Source organism: Labeo rohita, chromosome 7 (assembly GCF_022985175.1).
Source record: "Labeo rohita strain BAU-BD-2019 chromosome 7, IGBB_LRoh.1.0, whole genome shotgun sequence".
Classification (NCBI taxonomy): Eukaryota; Metazoa; Chordata; class Actinopteri; order Cypriniformes; family Cyprinidae; genus Labeo; species Labeo rohita.
In genome coordinates this window covers 15,063,384-15,080,427 of record NC_066875.1, presented here as the reverse complement: position 1 = coordinate 15,080,427, position 17,044 = coordinate 15,063,384, and the positions used below count along the sequence as shown (strand labels likewise).

The window sequence follows — 17,044 nt, the reverse complement described above, 5'->3', positions numbered from 1 at the left end:
TGTAAACACTGGGTCGGTACTCCTGCAGTGAAGTAGGACAGTTTTGAAGTTGGAGGAGATAATGGGAGATGAGAGTTTTTTGACATAGCGTAACTGCATTGACCCGGATTACATGCGCATCACAGAGAACAGACAAGACGAGCGTTTGAAGTTAAAAAGTATATAAATTGTAATTTTTTTTTTTAGAAAACAACCGATTGTTTCGCTAGATAAGACTTCCTTCCTTCTTCCTCAGCTGGGATTGTTTAGAGCCCTTTAAAGCTGCATTTTGGAAGTTCAAACTCACGGGGCACAATAGAAGTCCACTGTATGGAGAAAAATTTGGGAATGTTTTCCTCAGAAACATAATTTCTTTACGACTGAAGAAAGAAAGACACAAGCATCTTGGATGACAAGGGGGTGAGTAAATTATCTGTAAATTTTTGTTCTGAAAGTTACATTTTTCCTTTAAGTTTGGGGTCTTTGAGATTTTTATGTATTAACTAACATGAATGAACAGTGAACAATACATTTATTACGCTGTTTATTAATCTTTGTTAATGTTAACTAATAAAAATACATTGTACACTGAAAAGTCATAAGTTCATGTTCATGTTAGTTCACAGTACATTAAATAATGTTAACACCACTTTTGATTTTAATAATGATTTTAGTAAATGCTGAAATGAACATTACTAAAATTAATACATTTTTGAGAAGTACTGTTCATTCTTAGTTTATGTAGTTAACTAATGTTAACTAATGAGCCTTATTGCAAAGTGTTACCTAATAATTGTACAGTGTAATACTACAATATGATTAAATAAACTGTAAAATGTGGTAACCAGCATTTTGTATTTTGTAGCTAATTCCATTTGTGTCTTGTACTTTGGAATTAGCTACATTTAATTATAGAGAACAGTTTTCATTGTTTCTAAAAACCTTAATTCTTCAAATATAATCTCTTCTTCCTGCTCTACTTACAGAGTTCTGGTAGTTCTTCAGCATCTCAGCTTTTGGTTTTAGGTAGTACGCAGGGGGGACCGAGTTCTCATCCCGACAATACCACTCCTCCAAGATCCGTGTGTCTAGTCCCGCCTCCACCGCCGCATCCAAAATCATCTCAAACTCGGCCGACTCCACTTCCCCTGGGACCCGAATGCTGCCGTACTTCTCTCCAATGAGCCCCTGGGAAAGAGGAAGAAACTTAATCTTATCACAGCGTATCATAAAAGCAGAAATAATAAAAAGGAAAAGAGAAACACAAAGGGCGTTAAACGCATAACCTTGCTTATTGTCTTCTTTGAAGGTTAGCACTGCTTTAAACCCTGGCTTATGAAAAGCTATAAGCTTTTGCGGTTCCCGTCACAAGTGGTATTCTGGTTTACATATTACAAGGTCGATAACATTGAGAGGATATTGGATATAACTGACCTCATAAATATGCAAATAAGCACATTAACCCAGAGTTTACAAGTGAACAGACAGAAACCTCGAAACCTGGGATTCATTATTAAGCCAGGATAAAGTATAAAATGTGTGAAACCAGGGTTAATAACTTAATAGCTACAAAAAAGAGAACAGTGTACATGCCACTTAACGTTGTGAGTTTATAATGAATTCATAAACATACAGTAAAAGCTGTTAGCCTTAGACCATAACACTGCCAACTTTTCTTTCTTTTCCGAGCTGTTTAGTTACTCCTGCGCGACTGTTGTCCGTGCCGCTGAGATTAGAAAGCCAATTCGCTACGTCTGCCAGTGACATTGTGTCCACAAGCTCATAACCGCCAGTGGCAGAGCATTCAAATTGTGCTGGATAAGCCTATAGACTAATGATCTGGCCCTTCTTCAAAAACATTTACATTAGAGACTTGCAGGAGATGAGACAGGGGTTGTGGGATATCATGGCCTCTGATTAAAAGGGAGTAGCAGAATCTAAAGAGAATTCTGCCTGCTCATATCTCTTCGGAAATTGTAGGTTTCCTACAGGAAAAATGTGACAGTAGTGCTGTGAGATGATTTATGTGACAGCTAATTCAGTGTTTTTTAATGGATACTGGGGTGAACTTTTAATGCTTTGCTTACCCGACCTTTACATCACTGCGCATCTTGCTAGTCTATCTGTCTCGCTCTTCCTCTGTCATTTTAGCTCATACATTCGCTTTTTTGTCCCTCAACCCCTTCCTACACAGAGAAAAATACATTATTCCTGTGAGCTTTATAGCCCCAAGTTCCTAAGTATTAGGACATTAAGAATGAGGGTGATGAGCCAGACCCCAACTCTCTCTCGCCTTCTGCCTTTTCAAACTTCTCTTATAAGCAAGGTAATATTATTCAAAAATACTGCAGTTTCAATGCAGCTTCTTATCTAGTGAAACTATTGGTCATTTTCTTAAAAAAATAAAAATGTATATCCTTTTTTGCCACAAATGCTCATCTTGCACTAGCTCTACATCTATGGCTACGAAATGATTATTTTGAAAGTGAACTAATCCTTTAACCTTCCTAATACATTCAAAAACATAACATTTAACATTGTATTTGATAAATAAAATTCTCATTAAAGTGTGAATGTGCACTTTAATGAGAATTTTATTTTTGATTTTTTCTGATGCATGTGCATGTCTGTATGTGTGGATGTGGGTGTGTGTGCAAATATCACGTAATCATACACATCCTGAGCACCAGAATGAAACCTTAAAAAGAAAAAAGCTTGGTATCAACCAGCTCAGACATACACGCTGTTCAGCCTCCAGCAATTCTAAACATGTCAGAAAATCATTTGGTTCCAATTTCAGGCATCTCAATTTCCTGAAATCTCATCACATTGGATATGGAAGATGAGCTACACTTTACAATCCACCCGGTGTAACTCTCAAACCTTCTGACCTCTAATAAATGTATGTTTTTTTTTTTTTTTTCTGACATCCATTTTACCAATCTTTAAGTTGCCATTTTAACCAGTTGTGAAAACAGCACTCTACAAAATACAGAAAAGAACACAGGTTGAATGATTGATGGTGATGCTTTCTTATGATGCTCCAAAAAAAAATGAAAGAAGGTTCCAGCTGATGCCTTTGTCACAGCCTCAGACAGTGGATAACAGGAATAGAGAGACTGTGAGAAACTGGTCAAACGAGTGTTAGGGTGTCAGTGTGAAGACACATCCCCTTGGCAATCAAGACGCACACACTCACACAAACACGTGAGACGTACATCTGTCTCATGTTTTAACACGCGGGGGTCAGAGACATCTCCACTGCCATGAAATCTGCTGCTGCAGAGGATACGCACTATTATCTGCACCCCTGGGCATAAAAAACAACAAGGTGTCTGTTTTGCTATACTGTTCCTCTGAGATGGTTTGCTTGGTCTACTTACAGATAAGCCAGTGTTTTTCCTTAAGCATGGACAAAACAAGAGGATATATATATAAATATATATATATATATATATGCTGTACGTGTAGCTCCCAAACAATCAGTGCCAGTGAAAGCGACTGCTCTGGACCATGTGCTGTGAGACATAGTCCCTTGATACTATGCCACACTTTGATGACACATGAACAGGTACTAGAATAAACAGACACTTTGAAGTTGTATTAGGAGTGTGTATCATAGTGTCTTCTTTTTCTCATCCACTCCTTCTGTTGTTCTGCGGCTCTGTTACTGTGCTCTCTTTATGCTTGTTTCTTCTCTTCTGGCTCTTTCTGCCCATCTCTGTCTCTGTCTCTGTCTCTGCCCCAGGCTGTGTGACAGTGAGTTTCTGCTGCTGTCTCCTCTTGCAAGAGCTTTGATGTCTGTCTTACTGTTACTGTTCTAGGAAACCATAACCTCAGAGCATTGTGGGAAGTGCAGAGTGTGGGGAGTGTTGTTCAGAATTAATTCATCTTTGAGGAATGTCAGGTTCATTGTTTAGGAATGTTTTTCTTTTTGAGACTTGGGGCTCAAATGCTATTTTACAATGAAATGAAGCACAATGGAAAGACATGGGAGGGCCATATAAGATAATTCTGTAACATTTTTCATATTTTCGATGTACATTATCATTCAAAAGTTTGATAACATCCTTTTAGTCTCTAATGCTTATCTAGGCTGCATTTAATTGCTTAAAAAAAAAATCAATTTGCAATTGTGAAATATCACTATTTAAAATAGTTTCTGTTTTAATATAATTTAAAATATTAGTGTAGGAGAAAATTCTCACTATTACATTACACAAATAACAGCTATTTATTAGTACTTATAAAGCACATATTCTGCATCGCCATATTCTACATCCCTAATCCTACCCAATACCTGAACTTAACAACTACTTTAATAACTACTAATAAGCAGCAAATTAGTAGTTTATTGAGGCAAACGTCATAGTTAATGGTTTATTAACAGTGGAAACTGGTCCTTAAAGTGTGACCGAAACATTTTGCATTATTATTAATGCTGAAGACATTGTGCTTCTTAATATTTTTTGAGAAAACCGTGATATTTATTTTTCAAGATTCTTTGGTGAATAGAAAGTTAAAAAAAGAGCATTTATTTAAAACAGAAATCATTTGTAACACTATTAATATCCTTACCATCTTGTTTGATCAATTGAGTGTTTGAACAGTATGTACATATTTATAATGTTAAGGCTAAAAAGTGTCTGACTACTAAAAAAGCATGTATAGCATATAGATTGTACTTTAAAATGTAATTTATGTTTAAATGCTATCAGTTTTAGAAGCCCTGCAGTCTGTTTTCATAGAGAGTGTTTCTCTCAATCTCTCTCTCTCTTTTACGTTTCTACCCATCTCTGCCTGTCACACTTAGATTAAACAATTCCAATCTGCCTAGAGACCTTCTCTGGAGACACATCAGCACATGCAACCCAGAACTGTCAGCCGCAAAACCCGCTCATACTCGCACTCTCTCTGTCGTGCTCTGATCAAAGCCTCATTTTTGACTCTAAAATAGACCCAAATACATGTATCTCAATGCAATGACACAATACAACATCACTGAACTTCACGGAGGAAATCCCACATATAGAACAAACGCTCACAGAGCTCCAAGTGTGTCAGGATTTGCTTGTACTTGCACTCCAAACCATGAGGTCCAAAGGGATCGGTTTTTGAACTCAAGTCTGCTGTGGGCTGTCCAAAGGGGTTTAAGAGAGAACACTTTTTTTCTTTACAAACTGACCTCCATTCTTTTTCTTATGAGATAATGAAGTGCTCTTTGGGAAAAAAGCCAGACACAGTTTCTAGGAAACTTCTCACTAACTACTGAAAGTGCACAAGTCAGAAAGACTTATCCATATGTCTCTCTGGCAAAGGAGATGAGTTTAGCTAATTTTAACTAGACCACTGAGAAAAGTGGCCTGGATCTTTCCCGGTCTACTTAAAGGTGATGTGTGTAATTTTTCAGTGTAACATACTTTCTCCTATTCCAATGTAATATGTAGCACATACAGCTGTAAGAAGCAATTTGGAGGTTGATTTGGGAAAAACTAAAAACACTGTGGCCCTGTAGCACTTTTAAAAGAGATAAAATGGCATGAAATATAATCAACTGACAACAGAACTGACTTGGTCTTTTGGCATTAAAATATTACTGTCAGGATCAGGATTTACTAAAGACGTGCAGTGAAGATTTAGCACTGAAAAGGCGTGGACACAGTTATTTTTGCGAAGTATTAAAATGAATCTCACACCGCAATTTCTTAATGTTTGCGCACGTCAAATTAATGGTATTTGTGCCATTGTTTAACACTCATTATTTAAGGCAGAAATTTACACTGTTCTTGGTAGATTGTGCTGGTAAATATGGATGAAATTTAGTGTGCGCATTAAAGTAAATCACACACAGATTTTTTTCCCTCCCATCGGTGCTTTTATAGAATTGCGCTCTAATGCTAATTTACCGTTTAGTAAATCTAGCCCTAGGTAAATGTTGTACCCCTAAAAAAAAAAAACAGAAAAAAATAATACAATAAAAAATCAGCACCACTTCCACAAAAATTTTGAGCAGCACAGCTTTAATAATGAGTTTTTTCCTTGAGCACCAAATCAGCATATTAGAATTGTGAATATTAGTATTTTGAATTGTAATAATATTTCACAATTTAACAGTCATTACTCTATTTTTGATCAAATAACTGCAGCCTTGATGAATATGAGACTTAAAAATCCTACAAATACTGTATAGCTAATGACTTGACATAACAATTTATATATATTAAATGAACTGTTCTGGCATAACAAATAGAGATAACAGACAGAATGTCTGGCCAATGACAGACAGGGGAAAGCTTTTTTTGAAACAGTTATTATATTTTTACTTGTTAGTTGACGAGAAGAGGCTTGGTCGACCAAAATTTTATTAGTCGCTTAGTTGCAGAAAAAAAAAGTCACGGACAGATTGTTAATGGCTGGTCTATGTGGTAATATAGTACGTAGGTGAGCGTTTGGATATCCTGCCCGATCATTCACTGACCCTAAATATATTTCATTTGAAATATGTATGTAGTAGCGACTTTACATGGCAGGTCAATGTAATGTTAACCTAGAAAAATATGTGCTATTCATGTATCTGTGCGGAGTGTGGAAGTTGAACAGTAGCTTGCTTAGCGCATGACAGATGGAAGTGCTGGTGCAGTCACTTCACCTTAAAATACTCATTTTTGATCATACAGATAAAAGTAATAAATCTTTTGAATCTTTAAAGACTTTATTTGTGTGCACTCACAATAACAACGAAACATTGTGCTTTTGTAAAATAATGAAGCAAACAGGATGCGCTTTCTGTTGTCTTGGTCTCTGTGAACTTGAGCGTGAAACTTCAAACTCTGTGTATACTTGCCTTACAAACATGAAAAATATGTCTATAGAGAATGAAATGTCTACTTTCAAACTAAGCAATTCAAATAGAAAACAAATATTCTCTGATTATGTAATCTGTATGAAACGTACAGGCATACAGGCACATTCACTGCTTCGGAGATGACGAGTCAGAGGGCAGCCCTTATTGTTACAGGCATCACCTTTGACTGAAGTAGCCTGACCAAGAGCTCACATGAACACTATTTTTAATAAATAAGAAAACCCTACTATTTTCTTTTTACATGGCAAAAACGAATACTTTGAATACCACAGCACAACCTGGCATCTAATGCTAATGCAGGAAAAATACAGGCTAATAGGGTGAAAGTAGTTTCTGCCTATACATGGATGGAGGTCATACACTTTATATCATTTGCTAAGAGAGAAAGAGAATGAGAGACTGAGAGAATGAGAGAAAGAAGAGGGTGAGAGGACGAGGACAGAGAGGAGGATTAAGTGAAAGAGTAGACACACAAATCAGAGTGAAATAAGATGTGAAATGGACACTAGAGCACTGAATGTAGAGGTGAAGGTGGGGGAAAGATGGAGGTGTGAAGTGGAAGAGAGAGATGGAGATAGAAACCTCTCAAGGGATGAGAGCAATAGAGGAACGATGGTTGAGCAGTCAATTAAAGATTGGTTCAAGGACAAAAGAGAGTCAGGACTTAAATGAAAAAGTTTGGTTTGGGAAATAAAGCAGACTGAAAGAAATCCAAAGAATGTAAGCAAACTAGATTAAATATGTGTTGGTATTTGCCATTCACTCCCACAATGCCAGAGGGGTACGGGTACTTAAAAAAGCACTGAAATGCAGGGGTTCTACTAGGCTTTGGTTTTTTAGCATGTTTTGTATGAATGTTAAAGTATTCTAGAAAAAAATGTGAAAATTAAATAAGCAATTGAAATTCACTTAAAAAAAAACAGCTGAATTCTGTCACTGAATGACAGAATAGTAAAACTGATACTTGCCTCAGGCCCTGAAACCACATATAGAGGTAGTCAAAAAGGCACGTGATCATACTGCATATGTATTATACACACTAGCCATCCTGAATATGCCCACAATAGCAGTCAAACTCTGTCTGTCCAGGTGAAAAAGACGTAGTATCAAATGTATTAAAAATATATTTGAAATTTAAGTAATATGTTTATAGTACATTTGTATTCCCAACATACTTATTTGAAGTGCATTAAAAAGGAGCACATACAGCTGTAAGAAGCAATTTGGAGGTTGATTTGGGAAAAACTAAAAACACTGTGGCCCTGTAGCACTTTTAAAAGAGATAAAATGGCATGAAATATAATCAACTGACAACAGAACTGACTTGGTCTTTTGGCATTAAAATATTACTGTCAGGATCAGGATTTACTAAAGACGTGCAGTGAAGATTTAGCACTGAAAAGGCGTGGACACAGTTATTTTTGCGAAGTATTAAAATGAATCTCACACCGCAATTTCTTAATGTTTGCGCACGTCAAATTAATGGTATTTGTGCCATTGTTTAACACTCATTATTTAAGGCAGAAATTTACACTGTTCTTGGTAGATTGTGCTGGTAAATATGGATGAAATTTAGTGTGCGCATTAAAGTAAATCACACACAGATTTTTTTCCCTCCCATCGGTGCTTTTATAGAATTGCGCTCTAATGCTAATTTACCGTAAAACTGATACTTGCCTCAGGCCCTGAAACCACATATAGAGGTAGTCAAAAAGGCACGTGATCATACTGCATATGTATTATACACACTAGCCATCCTGAATATGCCCACAAACTCTGTCTGTCCAGGTGAAAAAGACGTAGTATCAAATGTATTAAAAATATATTTGAAATTTAAGTAATATGTTTATAGTACATTTGTATTCCCAACATACTTATTTGAAGTGCATTAAAAATATATTGAATTGCATTTTAATATACACTACTCACAATAAGTTAGGGATACTGTTATTTACATGAGTGCTTTTCCTATTTGCTCTGAATTTTAATGAAATAAGTAAAAGTTCCCTTTGATATTACTAATAATGTATGAGAAGAAACACCATTTTCATTAGTTTAATATTTATTACCCCAAAAATTTAGACAATAACAAGGATAGCCCCAAATAACAAAAATTGACAACGTCAGTAGCGGGTGTTTCCACCATTTGCTGCAATGACAGCTTGACAGCGACGTCTCATGCTCCTCACTAGCCTCATGATGTTGTTCTGAGGCAATGCGTTCCACTCTTCCACAAGTGCTACACGCAGTTCTGCCAGGTCACGTGGGGGTGGGGTACGATCATCCAGTCTCTGCTTCAACTGGTCCCAGACGTGCTCTATGGGGTTCAGGTCAGGGGACATTGATGGCCATACCATATGAGGCACTCCAACTTCCTGAAGTCGAGCTGTGACAATTCTGCCACGATGTGGTGGAGCATTGTCATCCATGAACAGAAAGTTGGGGGTGTGCTGGCGGAATTGGGGGATGATGATGGGTTCTATGATGTCTCTGAGGTAAGAACGTGCAGTGACTGAGCCATGTACAATAACCAAATCTGTTTTGCGCTGACTGGTGATGCCTGCCCAGACTGTTGCACCTCCTCCACCAAAGCAAACCCTGGGGACCATGTTGACCTCAGCGTATCGCTCACCTCGCCTTCTCCAGCAACGCTGACGACCATCATTTCTGTGCAAGGTGACCCGACACTCATCAGTGAACAGGACGGTAGACCACTGCTGCATTGTCCAGGTCACATGGTCTTGTGCCCACTGCAAACGTTCACGGCGGTGTCTTGGTGTCAGTGGAGTCACCTGCAACGGTCGTCTGGCATTCAAGCCAAAGCGGTGGAGTCGGTTGCGAATGGTTTGTCTGGAAACCCTAGTACCCCTCACATCTCGTAAACGGGCCTGCAGCTCTGTGGCAGTTGCATAACGATGTCTGAGTGCATAGGTCCTTAGGTACTGGTCATCGTTGCGGTCTGTCACTCGTGGGGCTCCACTCCTTGGTCTGTCATGAACTCTGCCAGTAGTTCTGTGTCTTGATGCAAGTCTGCTGATGACACTTTGAGACACACCAAGTTCACGAGCAACATCTGACTGCCTGCCACCGACCCGAAGGCGCGCCATGGCCAGGTGGCGCTGCTCGTCCGTTAAGTGACGTCGTGTGTTCATGGCTGTTTAAATGATGAACTTGGAATGACTTACTGACAGTACCAGCTTTTTATACCCACAGAATGTTGAAATTGATGCCACATTGAAAAGGGTTGTCTTTTGGTATTGGCCCCAATATAAGGCACACCTGTACACAATGAGACCATTACATGGAAAACACAAAATGAGGTGTGTCTATCACCCCAATACAATTGCCTCCCTATCCCAAAAATGTCTGAAGTGAAACAAACATCGTATGTATGACATCCACTGAGTCTCTGACAATATCCCTAACTTATTGTGAGTAGTGTATTTCTAAAAAGTATACTAGAAGTGCTTGGGTAATAAATATATTGTTAGTTAAGGTTTTCAGAAGTAACACAAGCATACTTTAAGTGAAGCTTTAGTGTATTTACAGAAAATATACTTATTTCACTCTTACTCAAAAGTATATTTTATGTGTTCTTTATGCAAGAAAAAGCTGAATGATTTAGCAAAATCATTCAGTTTTTAGTGGGTTTAAAGTATAAGTACTTTATAACCATGTGTAGGCCTACTGCAATATATTTTAAATATGTATGTAAAGACCATGCTTCAGCCTGCTTTTCAAAAGTAAGATATTTTGAAAACCATTTTTACCTTTTTAATATATTTTATAAAGCACATTAATTTACTACCACATAATCTACAGTATATTATGTGATATATGCTATAGCCTAAGTGCATTCTTACAGTGTACCAACTTGTAATGCATTTAACATTTTACATACATAAACATTTTTAGCAACTGCGATTAAGCATTGTAATAAATACACTTAAAATGAATATGATGTTCAGTTTTACTTGTTTGTACTTGTAAAATAATGATAATTAAAAGGCTGTTTCCATAACATGTTTTGTTAATTGTATTAGGTTACTATTGGAATTCCCACAAAGATTTTAACATCATATTATTAATAAGTGCATCATAAAATAATTTTCGAAAGACATGCTGTTATGCTTAAAATCCCCATATATTTACTTGTGTTTAAATTCAAACAACATGCATAACACACGACTAAACCCGACTGGTTCCAGAGCATTTGAACGGTGCTGACTGGTTCATTAGCTGTTAGCTTGTTTGAGTGCCTTGATAAATGTGATTAACTTAGAAGTCTAAATTTTAAATGTTAAATTATAGAGCAATCTCTTTAGAGGACTTGGAAAAAACCACTCGATTCATATTAATTTATTTACTTATTTATTTATTTGCAATTAACTAAATCGGTGAACAGTTGAAACATGAACAGTATTGATGAATCTACTTTCATCGGAGGGACATACATCTCTCTTAGAATTTTTATTTTTTGGTGAACTATTAAATTAAATAGAAAAATCAGTGTTATGTCTTTATTTTTACCCAGCTTCCTCAAACATGTGTGGCTTTTGGAACCTCATATTTTGTGACTCTAGGTAAGATTAATATTTAATTTCTGTTATTTGTCAGTGCCAGTTGTATTTTTTACACAAAATGTAAGGCTTTGTTATTTTTTTTTTAGCACAGCTACATTCAGTTTGATCAATCAGAGTGAAGTTTTTCAAATCAAAGTCGAAGCAAACACGAACAGATGAAGGTTCTGTCTGCAGAAGTTACAGGTAAGTTTTTAGTTGCTATTTACATAAAAATAACTTTGGAATAGCTTTTTCAGTCTTTTTTAGATGGATAGTGCTGGTGTGCATTCGCTAATGTTAGCTAACATGTGGAATACTTACTTTAACCACTGTAACATGATACTGACACTAGCTAGAAATCCCTTTCTAAAGTCCTTGATAAATTTGCTTAAAACATATGCCAAAACATTGTCCAATGTATTGGCAGGAAAAAATGTTATTATAACATGTGTAACATTACATTAACATTCTATATGAGAAAAGTTGTGTATTTATTTTTGATTTCCTCAACAATTTGGCTTTATTTTAATGAAGCAAATAATTTGTTAAAAGTTTGTTTGAAAAGTTTTAAAATAATTTGTGAAATGTTATGAACATCTTGAACAAGCTTGACAGCCTTTTTGTATATTGTCTAATATATATTTATAATTACAGATGGTGCAAAGGTAAAAGTGTAAAAAAACAAAACAAAACAAAACAAAACAAAACAAAACAAAACAAAAAATGCTAATAAAGGCATACACCTGAAACTGCTGAGACTGTTTTTTGATTATATTACCCACATGGTACATTGTACCCAGCGTACTGTCATTCTTAAAAAGAAAACAAATCATTAATCATCATTAGAATTTTTTTTGGTGAAATATTAATTAAAATTTGTTTTTCAGATCAGCTGCTACAGAAGACAGATTGAAATCAATAGTGCAGAAGCAAACAAAAAAGAGAGCAGTAAGTTTGTTTTAATGTCACATCACCACTGTATAGATTTTTGAATCAGGCAGAGGATGATTTGGTCAGTCTTGGAAGGAAAATGTTAGCAAAGTGTCCAGGTAGCTAATTCCTGTGCTTCCTTTGAGTCATTGATATAAAAAATCTATTTTATTGTTTTGTTTTTTGGTAAAGCTGCAGTGCAGGGCACTTGTCATAGTATTCCTGGCTTACGCCATTTTGCACGACTTCTGATTTTCATGTCTGCTTATGTTCATGTAACTCATGCTGTATGGTGACGACAGACAAGAAGATAAAAATGGACACCTATGTCAAGCTTGATGAGAAGACAGTCAAAGTTTTGAAAGGTAAAATGAGTAGTCAACAAAATTCTAATGCATATCTATGCAAAATATAATGCATATATTAAATCATGGATGCAAAACTGTTAATCATTAGTTATTTTTTTTCCTTTCACAACAGGCCCTGTGATAAAGCAGTCTACAAATACGACAGTGTCTGAAATGCAAGCCTTCAGTTGCAGAAAAGGCAAGTTCTACTCAAAGAAGTGACCCTCCATTTGAAGATGAAGATGTGACATTTAAACTGTTCTGTTGCAGGCTTAAAAAAAAAAAAAAAAGCAATTCTGCATTGTTTTTCAGTATTTATTTATTTTTTTTAATAAAATGGCATTTTTAAAATGGCATTCAAATCATGCTTATTTATTGAATGAGGTAATAGTCATAGTGTATTTTCCAATAATACAGGTATAACTGAACAATGCTATTGCCATAGCATTTCACTCATCTTTTATTTATTATAATGTATTTTGGTCAAGATATTACAGTATATATGCTGCTGTACTTTTTAAATGTACTCTAAGAATTTATTTTGTAATGTACACAACATTATATTAAAGTTTTCTAGATTTCAAAACGTTTACGTTTGTGTGTGTCATCATTTAAATTGAATGATTTTTCCACCTTTTATACCATTTTGAACATTTAAAAAAAGTACTAATAAACTAGAAGTGTAATGCTAATGCATTTCTAATAAGCTGAAATGCTATTGAAATATTCTTGAAGCACTTTAAAAGATGCATTAAAAGTATATTTTAAATGAATTATAAAGAAATACAGTTAAATTGCACTAAATGTACTTGAAGTGGTTCCATTTTAACACAATTTAATATATTACAAATATATTGCAAATCGCTTAAAGGGGTCATCGGATGCCCATTTTCCACAAGTATATATGATTCTTTAGGGTCTTAATGAAAAGTCTCTAATATACTTTGATTAAAAATTCTTAATGGTTTTGTAAAACAACACCCTTTTTACCCTTTTTACCTTGTCAAAATGAGCTTTCCAAAAATCATCTCATTCTAAGGGGTTGTTCCTTTAAATGCAAATGAGCTCTGCTCACCCCACCCCTCTCTTCTCTCTGTGGAATGACAATCTTGTTTACTTTAGCCGCATTTAGCCGCTAAACTTCCTAACTACCACGTTATAAGGAAAGGCGATCGCAAAGATTCATTAAAAAAAAACGCTTATACACACTTCTGCTGTAAGTGAAGCTGGATCACGAATGATTCGTGCGAACATAGACGGATATATGTAGATCAGGAGGCGCATTCCCTTCACAAACAAATGTAATCCACTGCATCTTCAGCGGCTCAGATGTCGGGAGTAAATGACGACCACTGCGTTCATTATTACATCAAGCAACACAATACCTCAATCGCTCAATTGGAGATATTCTGTTTAAATATATTTCCTTTTCACCTGGGTATTTGCCATCCACTCACCTAAAATTTGATATTTACGGGATGCGCTGTGAGAAAGCAAAACACACACAGTCCTGTTCACACCAACACGAACGTTGGCCACAAAAGTTCAGTTGCATGGAAAACAAACAAACAAAGACGCAAATTCATAGGTAGTGCCTTTAAAAATGCAGAAATACCGTGGTATGTAAAGTATGCAATTCTCTGTTTCTGACAGTCGTTTGTCACAGAGAAGTAAGCAAGTCAAACTGTATTTGTATGTTTTCAAACAGGCATTCAGATTTAACAACCAACAACCAAATAAAAAAGTACAGCGACATAAGAGACTTTTCTGGATTATTCATCTGCTATTCATTGTCGCTTAGCAAAATACAGCTCTCTGTTTATGAGTGTCACAACTGCGGTCTCTGTGGCTCCCCCTGTCTCGCGCCAGCGGGAACCCTCACCCGAGTTTTGACTCCGTTTCCCACAATCCCGTGCCTGGGGACTCCCACTTCCGGTTCCGGGTCGCCCGGGTCACTTCCTCCCTGGCGGCCATTTCAGCGTGCCTCGCCGGCTCGCCTATCGCAAAGTTTTGCCGGCTATGTCCCCAATCCTGAGCGTATTATTATCGGACTGTTTCTCTGTTGCCAACCGGACTGTTATTATCGTGTGTGAACCCTTGCTGCCTGCCCTTTTACGACCCTCGCTTTCCCCACGGATTACTGTTTTTGATTGCTGCCTGCCCCGACCCCTTGCATGGACTTTGACCACTCTTTTGGATTTGTCTTCACCACGTCAGTCTGCCGTTGTTGACCACAGCCTGTTTACACTGTCCGATTCAATAAAGCTGTTGCACATGGATCCAACGTCTCACGATTCTTCAGCCACCGCGTCACAATGAGCATCTATCCGCGAAAGATAACTCTGTCTGAAGAGGCTTTCTGTGCGCACGTGCCAGATGCCTCTGTTCACAGAGAGCCGAGAGCATAATTCATGTTTATTTCGTGCTATAGTAGTAAAGAGAAACATATAATGGGTTCACTTTCTGCTTGAAATGATGTGCTAAAGCAATCGCTCATGCTGCATTAAAGAGCGCCAAAACTGTATTTATTGTTTGAATTTCGCTATAAATTTGGCATAATTTTAAAGATGATGCTTTGTTCATTAAAAGGTTACAAAGCTTTTTTTGATTATTGGATGGCAAGTGCCCTACAAATAATATGAATATGAAGTGTTAACGATATTGCCAGTATCCACACAGCTGACAGCTTTACCTGTTGTAGTTTGCTCAAGATGTACACAAAATGGACACTACTTCACACGTCTCCGTCATAGCAAAAGATGTGATTGCTAAACAATCAGGAATAAAGGCATTACATGTGATTTTTTTAAGTCCATAACATGTAAATTTATATAGTCACCACTGGCAACCTCAGCAAAAACTTCACTCGCAAATTAATATTTTAGTCGTAGTCTGGAGCCCTGGTGTATGAAACTTTATGTAACATGCATCAGTTAATGTGATGATAAACAGGCCATCTTTTTGAGCAATGTTGCAGGGAAATGTGGCTGAGCAATGTTGAGCACCTTCCCATTGAGAATGGCCAACAAATTTCTATATGAATACTTTAGACTGGTCGTGGGCCCTGTGTCTCACGGGCAACCAGCAACAGGGTTGCCAGGTTTTCACAACAAAACCCACCCAACTTCTACTCAAAGCTAGCCCAAAACTAGCCCAATCGGGTTTCGAGGAGGGTCCCCCATTAAAAATACATGTTTTTTGTTGGGGTTTCCCTTGTAAATTGGTATTTCAGGGGCTAAATATGATGTTATTGGGGTCGCTTCAACCCATGGACATCAAAAACAACCAACACTGCCCAGCAACACTGCTAAAAAAAGCCCCATATAACATATTGTATATTAAGGTGATATCTTGCTAATGTGATTGCAACGTCAAGAGCAGACATGGGCAAACTGGATCTTGGAGGGTCGGTGTCCATGCAGAGTTTAGCTCCAACCCTGATTAAACACACCTGAACAAGCTAATCAGTGTTTTCAGGTTTATTAGAAAACTACAAACAGGTGAGTTTTATCAGTGTTGGAGCTAAACTCTGCAGGGACACCGGCCCTCCAGGACAGAATTTACCCAGGCCTGGTTAAGAGGGAAGCATCTAAAAAAAAATAATAATAATAAAATTTCCAAATACAAGTGGTCACAGGAGATGCATTTGAAATGCATGTTAATACCAGGTGGAACAGGACCTTAGTGAGCAGAACTAATGTAAGTGTAAGAACTAGAAGTGTCCTCTGTTCAATGGCTCTCACGCACACCACTTCACCTCACACTTAACGTTTCCACACACACAGACACACACACTGCCTCACCTCAAACATTGCTCTCTGACTCCAATTAGATCCCAATCCTCCTGCCCAGATTGCTCATTTACATTTAAATAATTTAAAATCAATCTCCCTCCACACCTGAGAACTGATTCTGAACCCTCAGCGCACACACACACATACACAGAGGACTGTGTGGTCATGTGTGAATGTATATTCCTTATAAATTCACTGATCTGTTAGTAACCCACCTGGTGCTCTCAAATGTGTGTGTGTGTTCGCTTTACTTCTGCATGATCTCTCATCTCCTGCAGAATCAGCCATCAAACCAGACCCTTCCTCATGCCATGCTGAGAGATGTGAAAGTCATTTTGCTGTATGTGTGTGAGCGAGCAAGCCACAGAGGCACAATGAGATCCATCCTGTGAGTGAACTCAAGTGCTTCGCTCCCATATGGATGTTACACAGAGTCTCTGTCAGCCCGCTATCACCGACTAGAGAGACATCATACCCAACTCATCCCGCAAACAAGAACACAACACTGGCCTAACTCTGCTTTACTGCTCCTCTCCGATTCCTCATCAGACTCGTCTCATGACACTG

The 17,044-nt window shown here is 37.3% G+C and overlaps 1 protein-coding gene across 6 annotated transcripts in view; it reads right to left on the bottom strand.

Moving 5' to 3' along the window:
* The window catches only part of LOC127168092 (NACHT and WD repeat domain-containing protein 2), a 69,137-nt gene that overhangs the window by 16,236 nt on the left and 35,857 nt on the right, over positions 1-17,044 (bottom strand). For all 6 annotated transcript variants that reach the window (XM_051114643.1, XM_051114644.1, XM_051114642.1 and 3 more), the window contains one exon: positions 964-1,167. In XM_051114643.1, the coding sequence (XP_050970600.1) occupies positions 964-1,167 (204 nt within the window). The remainder of the gene's footprint in view (positions 1-963; positions 1,168-17,044) is intronic.